The sequence below is a fragment of the Thalassophryne amazonica genome, chromosome 8 (genome assembly GCF_902500255.1).
Source record: "Thalassophryne amazonica chromosome 8, fThaAma1.1, whole genome shotgun sequence".
In the NCBI taxonomy this organism is placed as follows: Eukaryota; Metazoa; Chordata; class Actinopteri; order Batrachoidiformes; family Batrachoididae; genus Thalassophryne; species Thalassophryne amazonica.
The window spans coordinates 17,927,942-17,948,334 of NC_047110.1; the positions used below are offsets into that span (position 1 = coordinate 17,927,942).

Consider the following 20,393-nt stretch of genomic DNA (forward strand, 5'->3'; position numbering starts at 1 on the left):
AAACAAGCTTGAAGTGGACATACAAAATGAAGACCAATATGAAAACACAGCTCCAAACAGCCATATAATAAATGAATTATTAACCGAGCAAGAGAGGTTTATCCAACAAGCATTTCCAGGATTACTGCTGCAGTGGCACATGTGATCGTATTGGTCTCTGTGATGCTGGTGGTGGGGATAGTGAGCAAGCTGCATCAACCTCAGTGAGCACCTCATTTTGATGAGATTCTTTCAGTGGGCTGTGGGAGTTGAGTCTGGGAGTGACTGTGTCTAATCTAGGTCAACTTCCTACCTCTAGCTCTTTTAATTGAGGCAAATGTGGAAGTGGAAAACCTTGCAGTTCCTTCACTGGCTCCAAAAGTGAGTTACTTCCCTTAGAACTTTTTGTTAAAATCTTTAAAATCTCAATTTTTTTAAAATAATTCATCAGTTTAAGCCATAAACTTATGATTAATTAGGACCCTGGTCGCTTTGAGTGACAGCAGTATGACAGAGTCGGCTCCACTCGTAGAGGCTGCTGGCTCCCGTGGTCTCTCCTTGGTTATCTGTTTGTTCTTTTTGAGCATTTTATTCAATATCTGAGATGACATGGCTTGCTGTAAGGTTAATTGTACTCATGGACCATCAAGGAAGTCGGTGCTCCATTATTTCCACTGAGTGACTTTTTTTCATTTCTATATTAGCATTGTTAGAACTAATTACCAGGTAGTTTAGTGACATTGGGTCCACTGATAGCGCAAAGATTCCTAAGGCTATATGCCACCCAAATCAAACTTATTTTGTTAGCCGTAGCTTTACCTGTTTGGGAACTTGAGCCGGGTTATGTGTTCGGGCTTCATTCATCACGCCCAGATCTCGCCAGCCTTGCCCACGATCCACCTCTTTACCCATTTTTGGATTGGCTGGGACTTAGGTGGAGTAAGTACTGCCAGCATGGTGACCTCCAGAGGCATACTATTTGACCTTCAAAACCACTCTTCAGAAAACATATGAGTGACATCCTAGAGGTATACGTATATACAGTCTAGAATTCCGACATGATTCTCATCTGCAGCTCAGTGAGTTGAGATATTATGTGTAATTGTCTTAAATTGACTGGCTTCTCATCCCTCTTCTGCATCTTTTTCTCCTCATGCTGTTGACTCATATTATCATTGTGTTAGAGCCTTTCAGTCTCCAGTGGCAACAGTAGCTTCCATATCTCATGATGTTCTAGCATTCAGCCAGTTACTTCTTAGTGTGGCTGTTGGTCTTTTGCTCAGCCATGGTTCCCTCGTGTGGTGCCCATAACCCCTCTCTCTGTGTCTGCTATTACAGCAGAACTCAATTTGTTCTGTGTTCTCAGTCTGTGTTCATGAATATTTTGTTCCAATAGCCCATTTTCTGCTAGGTTGTCCTGGTTTCCCAGCACCTGACATGGAACTTGTCACCCTGAGTGGCGTCCAAGCTGGGAATGGTTTTGTTTTATATCTCACACTCGTGGCCAAACTGGTTTGAGCTGATAGAAAACCAACCAATAACTTAAACAGCCAAGAAACTCAGAACAGCAATTCTGAATGCACGCATGTATGTCAAATAAACAGCCAGATGAAAGAATGTGTATGCTGATAGACTGTCAGATCAATTGTTAAACAGGAAGCCACCAAAGGACAGGAACACTTTCCCGTACGCCCCATAGAGTACTGGGGCATAATGCTTCATATTGTTCACAGTTCTTTACTTTCTGAATTTACTTTTGACTTTCTCCTTCAGGTTATTTCTGCCTCATTGTGGGGTGGGTTGCTTCTACCTATTGGTGAGAAACCAACAAGCATAGCAGACAGGTACAGACTTTCAGTCAACCTGTTACTATAGAAGTTAACTCATTCAGATCACATTGTTTTTTTGTTGTGTTTGTCTAGAGATGTGAACAGTCTTCATGTAATTGGTGGTGTTTTGTGGGTTCTCTGACAGCTCCTAACTGTACTAAACATCATAATTTTGTTTGTCCACCAATATAGGTTCTACCTAGGTGGCCCCACCAGTGTCCGAGGATTCAGTATGTACAGTATGGGCCCGCAGAGTGAAGGTGAGACAGGTCATTTTTTTGTAACCCAACTGAAGAATGTTTGACGGTTATTTAAACATTGGGTTTTGGTATTACTGGCATGGCAGGGGACTACCTGGGTGGAGAGGCCTACTGGGCAGGAGGCCTTCATCTTTACACCCCTCTACCCTTTAGACCAGGCAGGGGAGGCTTTGGTGACCTCTTCAGAACACACTTCTTCCTCAATGCCGGAAACCTTTGTAACCTAAAATACGGTGAGTAACTGAAGCAGATGGTCCGTCAGTGTAGTTGAACTGAAGGGTTCACACTTTAAGGTCCACAACGTGACATTCATGTCCAAAGCCTGTCAGGCTCAACTCTGGCTGGATTTTAAAACTTGTTTAAGTTTGACTTCAGATTCATAAAATACTTTGTGTCCAGGGCTGGTTAAGTGCTCCAAACTTAATGTGTCACTTTGGGCAGACTCACTTCCATGTCCTAGTCATGTTCATGTACAGACTGGTGCAAAAATTCAACACTTCCTGTCTGGTTAAGGGTTTTTGGTTTTTAACTTTGCCTCAGGTGAAGGCCCACAAGCGCACCTGAAGAAATTGGCAGAGTGCATCCGTTGGTCGTATGGAGCAGGCATCGTGGTGCGTTTGGGGAATATTGCTAGGCTTGAGCTCAATTACTGCATTCCTATGGGAGTCCAGAGTGGAGACAGGTACAGTTACTTATGTGTGTTGATGAATTTGACACTCAATTGTAAAATTAATCTTTCAGTTTGTAAATCATGAAACAGCATCAAAACAAACAAAAAACAGCTAAGAAGCTTTCAACTGGATGACAGGACCAAACATACCTCCAAAGCTGGAACACTGGCTTGCAGACAGCAGTGTGAAAGTGTTGGAGTGGTCACCCCAAGGCCCTGACCTGCATCCCATAGAACCGAGAAAATCTGTGAACTGACCTCTTTCCCAAAAATGTGTCCCAGCAAGGGGGCCTAAAAATTTGACTGGTGTCTCCAACCGAACGGTCCCCCCTAAAAATCAGTGCACCCTGCCTTCACTGTGCATGCGTCATTAGCTGCAGTTCATGGATTATCACCTCATTTCTGCTTAAAACTGCACTCCAGTCATCAGCTATCTCAGTGACAGATATCTGAAGCTTTTGTCCAACCATCATTTCCACATAAATTCAGCATTATTTCATCATAAAAGATGAAGGAAGCGATCAAAGCACCGCAGCTACATGAGCTGCTAGCATATGCGTTCACTGCATGTCGGTCATTTCATAGCGTCACAGATTATTGCCTCATTTCTACTTAAAACTGACTTTAAAATGATTTAAGAGGTTTTAACTTGTCACCTGAAGGTTAATAATCACATTAATCCATTTTATTGCTTTGAGTGAAGAGAGACTGTCTCAGACAAACTGCTGAGCTTCAAAATGACTCGTGCAGTGGAGGCGGGGCGGACCAATTTTTAGGGGCAGATCGTTTGGTCTGTGACACCGAGAGTTTAAGTTGCTTTGTGTTTTTGTTTATTTATTTATTTTTATTTTTTTCTTTTACTAGTTGGTGAGGTCCTGTGGCTTGCATTCTGAAGACAGTAAAAAAAAAAAAAAAAAAATAAGGGTGTAACGGTACACAAAGATGATTGTGATATTGGTCATTTTTCATTATAGCGGACACAAGAAACACATTAAAGACATTTAGCTGATGTTTTTTATTCAGAGATTCTCCAGTTATATTTTTTGGCTCCTTTCCTTGGCATGCTTACTTTTAGTATTCCTATATTTACAAATTGCAGCACTTTTGTGTCAGCTGGGATTGTTTAAATAATTATTTCAGGATTATCAACAGAGCAAACCGCCATTACTAGAAGTTCAGGTTACATTATTTCTGTTAGGGTGTGACTGAATAGTCTTTCCAGATTGTTACAAAAATGTTTTTTCTTTCATTCTTGTGAAATGTATCTTTCAAAAATAAATGCGACATATACTCTGGTGTGATTTATAGTCTGGAACATTTGATATACCAGAAAATGCCAAAATCTCATTTCCAACAAAATATTTCTTGAAGCTTTTGGAACACGATCATCATGAAATGCACAGACAATATCACAAAATGCTAACAACATATTTCAGCTGTTGACAGTGAATATCTGATGTAGTTACGGGTGGATAGTGCAAACGGTGTATCGTTATAGTTAGTAAGAATTTTCTCTCTGGTACAGTGCATCTGGAAAGTATTCAGTGTTTATCCACCAAGTTTGATTGAAATTGATTGTTGCATTTTGACTATGTTGCTGCAGACAGTCAACTATGACCTCTGATTTAATCTTTGACCTTTGATCTTAACATGACTTGGATTACAAAAGGGTAGCCCACTGGTTTTATTCTCCAAGTTTGATTGAAATTGTTCTTGGTGTTTGTCTGCAGACAGCCAGACATATCCATTACAGTAGCCTCTTTCCACTTTGTGGCGAGGCAAAGAAAAACGTCTTCAGCCAAAGGAGTTTAATACTTTTTATAGGCACCAGGAAAGAGAAAAATGCTTTTGTCATTGGACTTTATCTTTGGACACTGCTTACACATTTAAAACACATCTCTTGTGCAGCACCTTTATTGTTACATGATCTGATTCCCTTTTCTTTCAGGATATGTGATGGGGTTCAGTTTGGAGCTGGAATCCGATTCCTGTGAACTCGCATTTGTTGAGTCTGGAGCTTCCGTGTGTGTTAACAGTGTTTGAGTTTTACATCTGAAGATTTTGTTGGAAGGCAGAATCACGTGTACAGAATTGTTATTGAAACTAATTAAAGTGTCTTAACTGACATTTTATTTTTATGTTCTTTTTCTCACTTATTTATGATAGAATAAATTTATGATAGAATAAATAAATAAATGTGGCATATTTTACTCAGGTCACAGCAGTATGTATACATCAAATAATGTAGCATGTGGATGTTCTCCATACTGTCTTCTGTGTCCACCAAAAGACATGAATAAATTATTTGGAATTGATTTGAAAAAGTTAACTCTAATACCGAAAAGCTTTAAATCCTAATATAGACAACATGGATGTTCTATTAAAACAGACAGATTATGGCATTATAAATATGAAGAGTGCCAAACAAATATATGACCTTGACCCATAATGTTTTTAGTTTTAGCATTGACACATTAAAATAATAACTATTATCCATAATTTGATCGAACACATGGAAATTGTACAAAATCAGTAGGCTGGTCTGTATCTGGTTACCAAGTGAGCATTGCTGTTATAATTATAGACCTGAAGGAACATAAATGATTATATTTGAACAAGTAGAAGACCCAGGCTTTGAAAATGAAAAGAACATACAAACAAGCTCTTTTCAAGATACTGATTGACTGATGATTTCGGCCGATATGAATCTTTCAAAATCGTATCAGTTTCTAAGTTATTGTTGCCGATGTGAAAACTTTTGTTATTGAATAAACAATGCAGAAAAACTTTGGCTGTTGGAAATCATCTCATTACATAGTTCAGCAGAGGGCACTCTGACCGCAGTATATACAATGCTGTAAAGCATGGCTAGGATCCCCATCACCCCTTGGTGACATTAACTACAAGAGACAAAGGCAAAGCCAACACCTGCCGTCATAGCTGTAGGAAGTGTAGGTGCTGCAGCACCCCCTGCTGTCAAAGCAGATGTCCCAGCACCCTTTGCCAGATGTCAAAAAATAAAATAAATTTATAAATGTATTAAAACATTTAAAATTGTTTCCCTGTTGTTATTTACAAAAATGATGTTTTTGAGATGAATAAGCACTTCTGAATAAGTATTCCATTTTGCTGTACCCTTTAACAGAATCTGGGAATGTTAGTTGCAAAAATTGTTTATGGTGATAACTTATATATGTGCATATGTCCAATGTTGGGCGCTAAATGAAATCTCGTTAATTTTGTTTAAATATTGTGTGTAATGTTTTCTGCTGTTTTCTTGTTTGTTTAGCAGACACCCTGCTACAACACCTTCATCCCAAGTCCTTTTCATGTGGTCATGGCTGAGATTCATTTTCAGTCAGAGTGGGCGTTTTACAGTGATGAGAGACAAGTGGTCACTATGCTGCCAGTTAGGCAAGGCCAAAATAGATGAGATGACTTATTTTATGCAAATGCTGCTTGATGCAACATAACGATTGCCAGTCCAAGCGAAGGCAGCGTGTGGTTTATTGGCTGATTGTTGGCTCTATTTATATAGCCTGGAAGACATTGCCAGCTCTTGCTACCTCAGCAGAGCTACCAGAATCACCAAAGACGCATCCAACCCCAGCAACCACCTGTTTGACCTGCTACCCTCCGGCCGACGGTATAGGTCAATCAAAACCAGGACAAACAGACTCAGGGACAGCTTTCTCCCCAGAGCGATCACTGCTCTGAACAATAACAAATCACTCTAATCTACACCTCTCAAGTTTCTTGTGCAATATCTGTAAACCATGTGCAATTTTCCCGTGCAATATGATTCCACAGTTGTATATAATTCTCGTTTTACATTTTACTTGGTCCACATTTTATTTTATTTTCCTTATGTTTATATTAGTTGTACATATACTCTGAATAATTTACCATTAAATTTCACTATGTTTTATATTGGCTAAAAATTACTTGCACCACGGAAAGCACCTTTTTGGAGTTGCACTCAAATCTCGTAATGCAAATTACAATGACAATAAAGGCGATTCTGATTCAGTATCTGTTAACCCCCCCGAAAAAAATAAATAAAAGCAAAACAAAAAACCCATATCATTCAGGCTCTATTCAAAACCACATATACGAGGTCTGTCCGTAAAGTATCGTACCTTTTTATTTTTTTCAAAAACTATATGGATTTCATTCAATACAGGAAAAACACCTCCGTGTTGATAACCATTTGTAAAATCCTTGAGAACCAGGGATGGTATCTCAATCTGGCATTTATTCTTGGGCATATGTAACGGAGGCCAGCAGGTGTCACTGTGCAGATGTAGTTAGTAAATCTCACTCCCAACAGCTCAAAAGGGTTCTCTGGTCACAAAACCAGCCACAGCCGTGGGTTTTAGTCTTCTGGTTAGAGAGTCCCGACTCCCATGTCGAGGATCGTGAGTTCGCGTCCCGAGGAGAGCGAATTGGCGAAGTCGTAACAACACGATGCAGAGTGCAGCCGCTACACAGACACTTTCAAAAACTATTTTGCTTTGTTTATTTTCGAACTGTTAAAATGTTGAACAAATATTGACCTATACTGTTATTTTTTTAATACTGCATTTTCAAGATATGTCATCTGGTTACATGAAATACACTCATATTTTGAGATATATGAATGAATTTATTATGAATTTATTCAGCGCACACAGTCCAAAACAACAAAAACTTACAACGTAATTATTTTCTATTTTTTAGAGCTAAAACCAAAAAAATGCTTGAAAGATTTTTGTTTATATGTCTAGAATATATTTAAAATATTCACTTTCTGAAACACCTGACAAAAAAATGTTGAACTTTTTCACGATGTTCAATTTCTTTAGACGCACCTGCGTGTACGCGTAGCGACGCTCGTGTGCGATAACAATAAGTGCTCGGCATGTGAAATCGCGACACATTACGCAAAGGCTTGTGTGTTTAGTAAGTAGGAAACAATGAATGAGTGATTTGTGACCAGAGTTTCGGAAGCAGCTTTTGTGTAGCTCCCCGCGGTTGGCTAAACGTGCGCATGCGCAGTAAAATTGTTCCGTAGCATTTCGGAGGCACGCGCTAGAAGTCAGTGGTGGGTGTTCAATTCCATCATTTTTTAAATATATATATATATTTCTTTTTAATACTAGGCACATTATAATATTATACGATTAATTTGTACGGTTTCGTGAATCATAGAGGAGCCGAGAGAGTTTTATTGCGGATTTTTCGGCGGACTTGAGTGGCGGCGGACACGGACTGATGGCGGTCACCGTCGAGGATCTCTATCGGAACTACGGGATCCTTGCTGACGCGAAGGACAACCTCAGTCAGGTACATGCATGTCTGGTTTGTTTGTTTTGTTCACATAGAGAAGTGCAGGTGTGTGCTGCTTGGACAAAACGTTTTATTGAGACGACCTACGGTGAGTTACATAATGCTGCGCGTATGCTAGGCTAACAGTGGCTAGCTAACATAGTACCCGATGCTAACGCCACATAAACTGATTAGTTCCTAACTCACGCCCATTGTAGTGTTTATTATGGTGCGAAAATGTTTTAATTGTACCGATGAGAAATCCCAACGCGACAGCAGTATCATGTCATACAGGATACTTTCTTTGCATGTGATCAGAAAAACTGCAAAAGAAGGGAGCCCGTTTTTTTTAACGTATTAAGAACAGGTGGGTCTTGGGGCTGACGTGACTGTATTGACGATAAACAAATATTAGAACCGTGACCATTTTGTAAGGTTTCCTCTGTGTTTTAACATAATAGAGTTGAAGGCACCCAGTTAAGGTGTACAAGAAATGATGGACTCAGTGTGTACTTTCCACTTTACGGTGTGAAACAAAAACATCCAATTTTCAGATCCTGTAAGTACTAAGTGGACAAAAGAAATATAAACATTATTTGGATACAAATAATTTGTAGCCACTTTTTATGAGGAAAATCACTGGAAGAATACATGAACGTTACCAAGTCACTGAATATGTTTTACAAAGTTTTGAAAACGTAGGGTTTAGACAACTACTTGGAACCTTTAGTTGATGAATAATCTTAAAAATATTTTCTGGGCATTTTTCAGCCTTTATTTACAGTTGAAAGATACATCCACCAAAGGTCACCCAGGTGAAGAGTCTAAGCTGGAGATAAGTGTGGTTAACCTCTCATCCACAAGTGCCCCATTGTAACCACTGAATTAAAAAATGAAACAAAAAAAAAAACTCCCTCTGATGATATTGAGGAAGAAACCTCAAGCACACCAGACTCAGAGGGGTGACCCACTGCTTAGGCCATTCTAACAGGTGCAAGGTTTTTACAAAGATTTACAAAGGTGAAGAAACAGGAAATCAAAACAACATGATATAATAACAAAAGAATATGTATTTGAGAAGTCCACGCAGACGGTTATGCCACAGGCAGGGGCCATCCAGCATTCCTCATGCCATCAGTGGGCCTGTTCCCACCATTCCAAATGCAGACTCTAGTGTGCGGGACCAGCTTCAGGCATGGTGTCTCACGGTCAGTCCGACACCCTGTTTTCAGTGTCCATCCCATTATCTGTGCCTCGGACAGAGAGGAAAAAAAAAGCAGAATCCGTCAGCCAGAAAAACTACACTTAAGGTATAATTCATCAGAAGTAAATCGACAGGAAAGCAGAGAAAATACTAAGGTGATTGCCAGCTGCTAGCCATAGGCTTCTTTAACTGACCCAAAGTTTAGGAAAAGCTGAGGCTGAGACCTGTTTATTTACTAATAAACTGAATTTTAAAGGATAGGAAGCATAGTTCCATATTATGCCAGTATTCTAGCCATACGAAAGGGAGAATAAATGTGTCTTAAGTAGGGATGAGTATCGAGAACAGGTTCTTTTTGGGTATCGTTAAGAAATGATTCGATCCACCAACATCAATCAGCTTTTTGCTTTACGATTTGCTTATCGGTCCTTCAGAGTGGCCGTTGTTTTTAAGGGTGTTTGTTGGGAAAATGGTCATTTCTCTATGTTGATTACAGACCCTGCAACGGGTGTGTAATCAACCGTTTCTGCAGCGCGGCTCTGCTTTGAACCTTGAACCACTGAAGCAGTGATCTCTGCTTCAATGCTCTGCTGATCTCTGATCCACTGCTTCGTTGGATCTTTGCTTCGCTCCTCTTCAGAAGCGGCAACTCCGCTTCTTAGCCCCTCTCAAAGCCATTAAAATATGTCAATCATGAGTCACTTTTGTGCGGATTAAAGTGACTAACTGCGACTCCTGTCTTGTTGCGAGAAAGAGACGAGAATCGTCCTCCGTTCCGTTGCTCCAAACACTGCGCTGCTTGGAATTAATAACTTCAAAACGAATCACCGTTTAAATCAAATGACACCTCTTTCCAAACGTTGTAATACAGGCGATAAACTGCATCGATCAATACATTTTTTTTTCATCCCCAGGTGAGTCTTCTTGCGCTGACGTGCAGCACCCCAAAACTGTATGGCTGCAGACCTGCAGACTCCAGCAGCCGCCTGAGTTCATCTCAGATGTATGGAGAGAATTTCATGCCAATAATGTCTGAAAGGAAATGCTTTTGACAAAAACTACAGATTTTGTTTATTTGTATTTATGTCCAGAGATCAAGGATCCATCATGTAGAGTTTATTTAGGTCCAGAGTTTAAGCAGCCAGTGACCAATTTCATATTTATTATTTACTTTAAGTCTCAATAAATGTTGTTGACATAGAAAACCTGTAAAGCCTACTTTTAGTACACAGAAAATTCACAGGTGTTATCAGTAAGGGAATTGATAATGAATCGGATCGATAAGCGTAATCAATAATGGTATTGATATCAATAAAATCTTATCAGTTCCCATCCCTAGTCTTAAGTCTGGACTTGTGTGTCGACAGAATCAGGCTGTTTATGTCCATAAAAAACAAGCGCACGATGAGAAGGCTCTGTGGCCCGCAGACTTTTTAGTCACCCTACTGTTTAAATCTTGTATGTTTTTTAAGAGCTGACGTAACGTGAATTTCTCCTCTGTGAGATCAATAAAGTTTTATCTTATCTTACTGGGGAGGTGAACGTCTCGTGATTAAGTGTTGGGCTTGAGACCAGAGGATCCTTGGTTCAAATCCCAGCCTGATCGGAAAATCACTAAGGGCCTTGGGCAAGGTCCTTATTCCCCCAGTTGCTCCCGGTGTGTAGTGAGAACCTTGTATGGCAGTCCCCTCACATTGTGGTGAATGAGAGGCATTATTTGTAACGCGCTTTGAGTGTGTGATGCAGATGGAAAAGCGCTATGTAAATGCAGTCCATTTACCATTTCGTTTACGCTAGGGCAGGGTTGCCCAAGTTCGGTCCTGAAGATCTACCTTCCTGACACTCTTAGTTGTCTCCCTGTTCCAACACACCTGAATCCAATGAAAGGCTCATTAAAAGCCTGCTAACGAGTCTTTCTTTGGATGCAGGTGTGTTAGAACAGGGAGACAACTAAGAGTGTCAGGAAGGTAGATCTCGAGGGCCGAACTTAGGCACCCCTGCCCTTGGGTCTCAGCATGAGCCATAGATGGGTTGGGACAAATTTTTGCTATATGCCACAGGTGGAAGAAAGCAGTGCTCGTAATGTTTCTAATGTGCAAGTCAAAGGACAACATGGAATCAAAAATCACCCCAGGGTTCCTCACTTTGTCAGTGTGATGTATGACAAGCCTCGGTTAAGCGTTATCTGATCAAACTGATGTAGATGTCTCGCTGGACTAAGGACCATTATTTTGGATTTGTCCAAGTTTAAAAGTAAGAAATTGCTGGACATCCAGCTTTTCACTGACGCAAGGCAGTCCTCTAAGGATTTTATGTGTATGAAATTGCCAGCAGTTATCAGCATTTACAGCTGAGTATCATCAGCATAGCAATCAAGGGTAATCCCAAAACGCCACAATATGTGCCCAAGGGGTGCTATAAAGGGAGGGGGCCTAAGACAAACCTCTGTGGCACACCATATTTCATGTCACCAAGGTTGAACTATGATACGTTAAAAGCCACCAATGTAAAGCTCTAGTGCTGGGTGATAAAATGGTTATGATAACATCCAACTAAACCTGCTTATTTAAGGGTCATAGGGGAGCTTGAGCCTGTCCCAGTGGTCATTCGGCAAGAAGCAGGGTTACACATTTAAAAGGCTGGCAGTCTACAACAGGGCTCATAATATATCACACAAAAAAAATTTGATAAAGATGATGTCCTTTGAACATTTATACTGTGGGTAGCACGGTGACTTTGTGTTTAGCATTGTTACCTCACAGCGAGAAGGCCCAGGTTCGCTTGCGACCTGCTCCTTTATGTGTGGAGTTGGCATGCTGTCACCTCTGTGTGCTCTGGCTTCTGCCCACTTCCAAAGACACGTAGGTTGTGTGAATTGGTGACTCTAAAATTGAGAGTGTGAGTGGGTGTGTGAATGTGTTTATCTGTCCATGGTACTGTGATAGACTTGCAGGCTGTTCAGGGTGTATCCTGCCTATTTCCCAGTGACTGCTGGGATGGGCTCCACCCCCTCTGTGACTTTTAACTGGAATAGGTGGGTTTATCAAATTGATCAGCAGATATTATGATAAACTTGCTTTTTTTTTTTTTTTTTTTTTTTGATCTTCCTTTTTGCAGCACAAAGATGCATATCAAGTAATCCTGGATGGTGTGAAGAGTGGTCCTAAGGAGAAGCGCCTGGCAGCCCAGTTTATTCCCAAATTCTTTAGCAGCTTCCCAGAGCTGGCCGATGCTGCTATTAATGCCCAGCTTGATCTTTGTGAGGATGATGACGTTTCAGTGAGTATTTGTGGATGTAGCGTGGGGTGATTGATAGACTCAGTATTGTTTATGCTTAAGCAGGAATTTCCACTTCTGCGCGTTCCTTGGTGTACTTTGAGTAATCATTAGGTTTATGCTTTCATGACAACTGCAACACTTGTAAGTGCCCTTTCTTTGTAGATTCGACGACAAGCCATCAAGGAGCTTCCACGCTTTGCAACTGGAGAGAACATCCTCAGGGTTGCAGATATTCTCACTCAGCTTCTCCAGACAGGTACTGGTTATGTGTATGACAAGGTTCAAAGTCCGACTTAGATTTGACTGCCAAAATGGCTAAATTTTCAACATTACATAATTCTGTGAAATTTCATTGATTCTAAAGTAAAAATTTCTCAGGAATTCAGATCTGAAAAGAAAAATGCAAAAATGTTTATTTTAATAGCCATTGAATGATTTATTAAAGGCACTGACAATGCTCAAACATAACAAATGTAAATATATATCTCTCCTTTTAGATCTATAATAATTGTCAATACAATATTGACACACATTTATCACACTTGATAGCGGAAGAGAAGTAACAGTAAACATTAGGTAAAAAAAAATAGTTAATCCATTCTTAAATCAGACAGTGGTTCTTGATACAATAGCAGCATGTTGTGTGACTAAACGCCTCCTGACACTTGCACAACATTGATGCACGCACTTGTGAGCCCTGTGCCGTGCAGGAGAGTAAACTCGTCTTTAACAGGTGTAGACTGAACATGAGAGTTGCACCGGCACATGCAATTGTGCATAGAGAATTTTGAAATGTTCAAAAAAATCTTTCACGCATAAATGTTGTGTAACATTGCGCGATCTAGTTGCCAACACTATGTGCAGCTCGTCGAGTAAAGAAGTGAACAGTGTGAGTAGTTGCGTCAGCGCACTGCATCAGAGCGCAGCTCGTCTGAACGATTATAACGAAATGTTAAATCTGTCACAAACATACAGTTACAGCTGCAGACAAGAAGGAAATAACATGGAACTGTTTTACCAAGCCATAACAATGTAAACTTGACAAATAATTACCTTTTCAGGCGGCTCCAAATGCTTACTCCAGCTTGTTCAGCGTGTGCGAGAACAGCTCTGGCTGGAGCGCTTCTCTGTGATTCAGGAAGTAAAGAGAGCCATTTTCAACAGACAGACGCAGAGAAAATGATTAATCCGCTACAAGCATATTTATTTTACATACGCGGCTTCCAGCGTGGCAGCCAGTGGAACAAAGCACGGTGTCCAGCTGAGAACACAGCGGGTGGGGTCGTCACAACGACGTGCGTGCAAGTGCGCACATCAAAGTCATGCAAGTGTGAGGGGTCCTTTAAATGCACAAGAGAAGTCTGTCTACATGATTCTCTGACAGATGATCCAGTAGAGAAACATCCTTCCTACTGAATCTTTCTTTCCCATACTACTTCACAACTAATTCATTAAACTTGTTCCTAAAGAGAGATTTATGTTTCTTAGCACAATGTGTGAGATACTAATGATAGTAGATATATTGTGATTTTTCAGGTGGGTGCCAGGACCCAAAATTAAATTAAAAAAAAAATTGCATTTTTTCCCAGGACCAGATATCAACAGAATATTCTAACTTGTAATGCAACATATTGTTGGGCTCATCAAGTTATGTTTTCAAGCATCTGTGATGAAAATTGACAGAATGCAAGTGTGTGTGTTTTTTTTTTTTTTTTTTTGAAAATGCCTTATTTTTTCCACACATTTGCATTTCACAGTAGGTGGAGTCACTATTTGGACTCTAGCTTTTACAAAACTGAGGATACAGCACTTCCCGATGGCCTTTCTGCTTTATCTTGTTTTGTTGATTTAAAATGATATACAACACATGCATGTCAGTACCATGCTAAGTGCCATATATTAGAAATAAAAGTAAGTCTTACCTTTGTTGGAGAACTCTTGTCACGTTTGTCACCAGACTCTGAGACACCCGGTCATTTAGAAACCGGAAAGTTAGAGGAATCCTTAAAAACTAGATACCATGCAAAACAAGATCTTATACACAATAGGTTAAAATCTTAAAATACATCATTGTTTTGATGCTGTGTGATACAGACCTGCTGACATCATGAAGTGCAAAACTTTTTGCTTGTTTTTTGACATAAATGCATCAAATATATTTTTTACACACACCAAAAGAAGACAGGTTTTTGCTCTAGATAGACATGTTGATTTTGAGTTTTGTCTATATCACACTGAGAATTTTTTCACACTTGTGGCAGTAAATTGTAAGTCAGACCTTGAACCTTGTCGTATGAACACTACAAAGTTTCAGTGTCTGAATGAATGTAATGCACTGTGTAGTAAAATTTAATTTGTTTCTCACACATTTTTTTCAAATGGTCACATCCATGTGTTCAGTGTTGGTACTGTTACAATATGCAGTACATTCAAGTGGATGTGAAGCGGTACTGTCCATTTTATTATGGGATAAAACAGCAAACTACAGCCCAAGTGAAGAGTAGAGATCAATGCTCTGTCTTCACAAGATAGTAAAAATGACTATCTGTGGTGTGTATCGCCCGATGAGCAAGCTGACATCATGAAGAGAAATGTTATAAATCAGACTTATGTGCTTTAATTAAAACTAAGCTGTTTTGAAGCTATCAAGAAGTGGCCGTGCTGTTCGTGGTGAGATAGGTGACCTGGAAGTGTCCAGATCTTTGTGGATATGTATGCCTACTTTTGGGCTAGTCGCCCCAGTTGTCAACATACTGAGGAATTTGCAGTTGCGGTGGCAGACCGACTCTTCCAGACAGTGTCAGATATCATCACTGTCAATGATCGCTTTATGACGCCAACAATACCTGGCTGGGGAAACTTTTTACTTGCAACTTCAATCTGTCAAGGAAGAGTGGCCCCACAGGTGACATTCCACTGGTCATAGGTGGCTTCAGTGTGGTCACTACAGGGCTGTTACAAGCACTAGATTGGTCCTCATAAATTTGGTATTGGTGTCAAAAAAGGCTCAGTGCTTCTTAACTTTGCAGAAGCTCGGCACCTACATGTTTCCGGGTCCTGTTTTGAGTGTCGAGAGCAGCGCTGCTGGATGTGGCATTTTAATTATGTTCTTATGGGAAGATGTGGGAGACCTGTGCAGAACTGCTGGGTCTGTAGAAGGCCTCAGTTTTTTAATTTTGCGAAGTATTAATTTGAAGGCTTATTTATGGACTGCTGTCTGATCAGTGTACAAGATTAAATCCAACTAGACTCGAAGATCAGACCATTTCTCACAATATGTCTGGAGGATTTGCAGACAGAACACAAATGGTTGCGACAGTAAAATGTAGGAGTTTGTCCTTAACCAGACCCTGAATGTCACTGGGTGTTGCTGTATATTTGAGTGATTGGAGTAGGTGTATTTGTACCCGAGGGCACTTTAAGTAATGCCACTGCTTTATGTTCACAATTGAGGGTTACACTGGAGTAGATTTTTACTCCTGTCCCATCCCACTCCCACAGAAAAATTCCTGTCCCATTCTAATCCTGAGCCAGAGTTAGAAAAAAAAAAAAAAAAAATCCTGTCCCACTCCTGGTAAAATGACTCCCATTCAGAATGGGTCCTGTACCACTCCCATTTTTTTCCTACTTTTAGTTTTGCCGCTGCCCTGCTGGATATTTTCCTCTGTGCACATTAGCTGTGTTGTTTCGATGAAAGCTGGCTATTTGTTTAGTTGTGTCGCTAACCCCGTTAACTACGTGGTAGTGTGTGTATCAGAACCAGTATAGTGTACTGTGTTGGGCTTGCCGTGAGTGTTTTCCACTTCTTGAAGTACTTTGTCTGCACTGCCGCCATTTGCTAAGTTTAACAGCTCCGCTAGCAGCTAGTGTTGTCGTCGTTGCTCAAAGTGACTTAGTACTTGAGCTGTGAGTTTTTTCGGCTGTGTGCATCGTGTTATTACTGTGGCTGTGAGTGTTTCACGCTCCGGGCCTTGTATTAGCTTTTACACTGTGAGTGTTTCAAGCTCCGTGCCTCGTGCCGAGTCTGCGGCTGGAGTGCTTCACGCTCCGTGCCTTGTGTCGAGTCTGCGGCTGGAGTGCTTCACGCTCCGTGCCTCGTGTCGAGTCTGCGGCTGTGAGTGCTTCACGCTCAGTGCCTCGTGTCGAGTCTGCGGCTGTGAGTGCTTCACGCTCCGTGCCTCGTGTCAAGTCGACGGCTGTGAGTGCTTCACGCTCCGTGCCTCGTGTCGAGTCTGCGGCTGTGAGTGCTTCACGCTCCGTGCCTCGTGTTACTATTTACAGTGCGTGTGATTCACGCTTTGTCTTTCCATTTGTAACCATCAGGGCTTGTGTTAGCCATCTGCACGCAGTCCACAATGTTGACAGGGCCTTTGTTGCATGGCTGTAGTACCTGTTTGGCTCCCTTGAGCCCAGATGATGGACATATGTTTTGCCCCTCCTGTCTTGGGATCGGACACCTGAGAGAAGCCCTGACTGGCGATGCCTGCCTTAATTGTGCCAGCATGCCACTGGCAGAGAGATCTGCTAGACTTGCGGCATTGGAAAGTGGAATATCTAGTGCGACTTTGGCCTCCAGCCCCAGGAAGGACCCAAAGCGCCGTAAACGCCCACATGCAGGAGCCCCTTCTGCTAAGAAGGTTACTCATGACCATGCTTTGGCTGAAAAGGTTGAAACGTTGACTTCTGAGTTTGCTCAGATTAAGTCCTTGCTTCTGAATCTACAGCCTAAGGATGCAGTGACAGTTCCTGCTGTCCCTAATGAGGCTGATCAGACCAATGTAGTTACTCAGCAGGAGGACGATGTCGTGTCTATTGCTGCAACTGATTCTTTGTACATGACAAGTGATATAAACTGTGTGGAGGATGAGGATGAGAGGAGTCTTTCTCCAAGCCATTCATTAGTGGGCTCTCATACCTCCGAGGCAGAGTCCATGCCGCAAACCTGGACTATCCTTTGTCAAGCAAGCTGTTCAGTTGGCTTTATCCAGGCTTGGGGTCGACAATCCCCCTGCGGAAACCACCGCTTCAAATGCCTTTTTCAAAGTCACTCAGAAGACTCATTGACCCATCTATCACAGGACTGCAGAGCCCTTAGCTCTGTGTGTGATTCAGCGCAGTATGGTCTGAACCGTATGCCCGCCGTTGACAGCATTATTGCGAACCTGGTTGTGGCTCCAGCTGATGCTGCTCGGCCGGATGCCTGCTGCCCACGCCCTCAGTGTAGGGTCACTGATGACCTCCTCACCAAAAGCTATGACATAGCTGCTCGCATCGGTCGCCTAGGCAACTCACTGTCCCATTTAGCCCTTGCCCTCTCAAAGTCTTTGAGGGAGGCAGAGGTTGATGATGCTACGCAAAGTCTTAGTGATGCCTCACTCCAAACCTTTGCTTATATGTCCAGAGAGCTTGGCAGACTGATGTCAACCCTTACCATCACTAGACGTCAGGTGTGGCTTGCGCAGTCCCCCCTTTCCGAATCCTGCAGAGGCACACTCCGTTCGCTGCCGGTTCTTCCAGGCCAAGTATTTGGACCTGCGGCCCAACAAACTTTAGAGCATGCTGTCGAGGCTAGTAAATCTCGGCAACAGTTTGTTGACCTACACCGGTCTTCCAGACCTCAGCCAGTCAGACGTGCTACAGCTTTTCACTCTACATCCAGGCTTCCGTCGACTCCCAGAGCTGCACGTGCTTTTGCAGTTGAGGGCCAGCTCTCCCAGCAGCCTGCCTTTCGTGAGCCTACGGGCAGACCCCCGAGAACTGAGCGGTTTCGCAGAGCTTCCAGTAATCGCACCCAGAGGTCCTCAGGGATGCGAGGCAGAGGTGGTCGGGTCTGACTGCCAATGTTTGGCCCCCAGCCATTTTTCACAAAATCAACTCAGCCACTGGGAGGCTCAAGTTCAAGACCCATGGGTCATTTCAACCTTGTTCGAAGGTTACAGAATTCAGTTCGGATGTCGTCCTCCAAAGTTCAATGGGGTGAGGATGACTGTTGTTTCCAACTCGGTGCAGTCTGCTGCGCTACAACGGGAGATTTTGGAACTCCTGGAGAAGGGGGCCATAGAGCCAGTTCACAGATCAGACCAGCTCAGGGGGTTCTACTCAATTTACTTCCTTGTTCCAAAGAAGGATGGCGGCTTTTGTCCTATCCTCGATCTCCGACGTCTGAATCGTTATATCAAAGTGCTGCAGTTTCACATGCTCCGCACAGTAGATGTCCTTCAAACTATCACACCAGGAGACTGGTTCACAAGTGTCGACTTAAAAGACGCCTATTTCCATGTGCCAGTGGCGCCTCATCACAGGCAGTTTCTCCGCTTTGCTTTCGAAGGTCAGGCATACCAGTTCAGGGTGCTTCCTTTCGGCCTCTCTCTTGCCCCTCGTACATTTACTAGATGTATGGCTGCAGCACTAGCCCCACTGCAAGCTCTTGGATTAAGAATCCTATCCTACTTAGACGATTGGCTTGTCTGCGCTCCGACTCAGTTGCAGGCGCACAACGACACAGCTCTTCTACTGAACCATGTCTCTCATTTAGGACTCACAGTGAACTTTGCAAAGAGTTATCTTGTTCCCAGTCAACAAACGACCTTCATCGGCATTGCCATCAACTCCCTGACTATGACTGCATCGCCATCCCCGCAGAGAGTGGACGATGTAATTCATCTCGTCTCACACATTCAATGGGCTGTGACGCTGCCTTTTGGTTTGCTGCTCCGGTTGATGGGCAAATTGACTGCAATGTCGCTAGTGGTACCTTTGGGACTTCTGTTCTTACGTCCCCTACAGATCTGGATCAACAACCTAGGCCTCAACTCGAAGTTGCATCAGCACAGGCTTGTACGACTCTCCAACCAGTGCCTTCTGCACCTCAAAGCCTGGGGGAACGTGGACTTCATCTGCAAGGGTGTCCTTCTAGGCTCTGTTCCTTCTCGCCGAGAGGTGGTTGTTACAGATGCATCACTCAAAGGTTGGGGGGCCCTGTGGAATCACAGGATGGTGAGGGGTGTCTGGAGTCCCCAGGAGAGACTCCAACACATAAACGTGCTGGAGCTTCGCGCTGTGCGACTGGCTCTCAAGTATTTCCTCCCAGCCCTGAGAGGAAGACATGTTCTTGTCCGGTCGGACAACACGTCAACAGTCTATCACATAAACCATCAGGGGGGCACCAGGTCCAATCACTCATTGACAGAAACTCGGAAGTTTCTCTTATGGGCGTTGCCTCGCCTTCAGAGTGTCAGATCAGTTCATCTGCCCGGTGTACAGAACTGCGCAGCGGATTTACTCTCCAGACAGAAACCACCACCGGGAGAGTGGAGACTGAACCCGATTGTGGTCCAAATGATCTGGCAGAAATATGGTGCAGCGGAAGTGGACCTTTTCGCTTCAAGCACTTCGACACATTGCCCACGATGGTACTCCCTCTTGGAACCAGACAGCCCGCTGGGGTAGGATGCATTGGCTCACCCGTGGCCGGATTGCCTCCTTTATGCCTTCCCTCCTCTCCCGCTGCTGATGTTGACACTGCACAGGATAGATCAGAGCAGCCACAGGGTGCTGCTGGTTGCTCCATTCTGGCCTGGGAGGATTTGGTTTCCCATGATTTACAAGCTCCTCGAGGGAGAACCTTGGGCTCTCTCGGAGAGGAAGAATTTGTTGTCACAGCTACATGGGAGGATTTGGCACCCTCACCCAGAACGCCTTCAACTGTATGTGTGGCCGTTGAGGGGCCAGACTCCTTGTTAATGTTCTTGTGACCAGGCTGTTGTTCAGACTATCCTTAATTCACGTGCTGCTTCTACCAGGGCTTTTTTATGACAACAGATGGAAGCTGTTTGCGCGGTGGTGTGAGAAACAAAAGTTAGACC

At 42.7% G+C, this 20,393-nt stretch overlaps 2 protein-coding genes across 5 annotated transcripts in view; both read left to right on the forward strand.

Annotated features, from left to right (window-relative positions):
* LOC117515306 (sorting and assembly machinery component 50 homolog A) overlaps positions 1-4,868 on the forward strand; it is a 31,890-nt gene extending 27,022 nt beyond the window's left edge. Inside the window, exons 11-15 of one of the 2 annotated variants that reach the window (XM_034175800.1) lie at positions 1,753-1,823; positions 2,001-2,068; positions 2,146-2,301; positions 2,609-2,750; positions 4,687-4,868. In XM_034175800.1, coding sequence (XP_034031691.1) covers positions 1,753-1,823; positions 2,001-2,068; positions 2,146-2,301; positions 2,609-2,750; positions 4,687-4,732 — 483 coding nt within the window. In that variant the 3' untranslated portion in view covers positions 4,733-4,868. The remainder of the gene's footprint in view (positions 1-1,752; positions 1,824-2,000; positions 2,069-2,145; positions 2,302-2,608; positions 2,751-4,686) is intronic. The other variant, XM_034175801.1, reaches the window with a different exon arrangement.
* Positions 4,869-7,808: 2,940 nt separating this feature from the next.
* api5 (apoptosis inhibitor 5) overlaps positions 7,809-20,393 on the forward strand; it is a 77,005-nt gene continuing 64,420 nt past the window's right edge. For 2 of the 3 annotated variants that reach the window (XM_034175803.1, XM_034175802.1), the window contains exons 1-3: positions 7,992-8,063; positions 12,367-12,528; positions 12,691-12,784. In XM_034175803.1, coding sequence (XP_034031694.1) covers positions 7,992-8,063; positions 12,367-12,528; positions 12,691-12,784 — 328 coding nt within the window. Of the gene's footprint in view, positions 8,064-12,366; positions 12,529-12,690; positions 12,785-20,393 lie in introns of all 3 variants that reach the window. The other variant, XM_034175804.1, reaches the window with a different exon arrangement.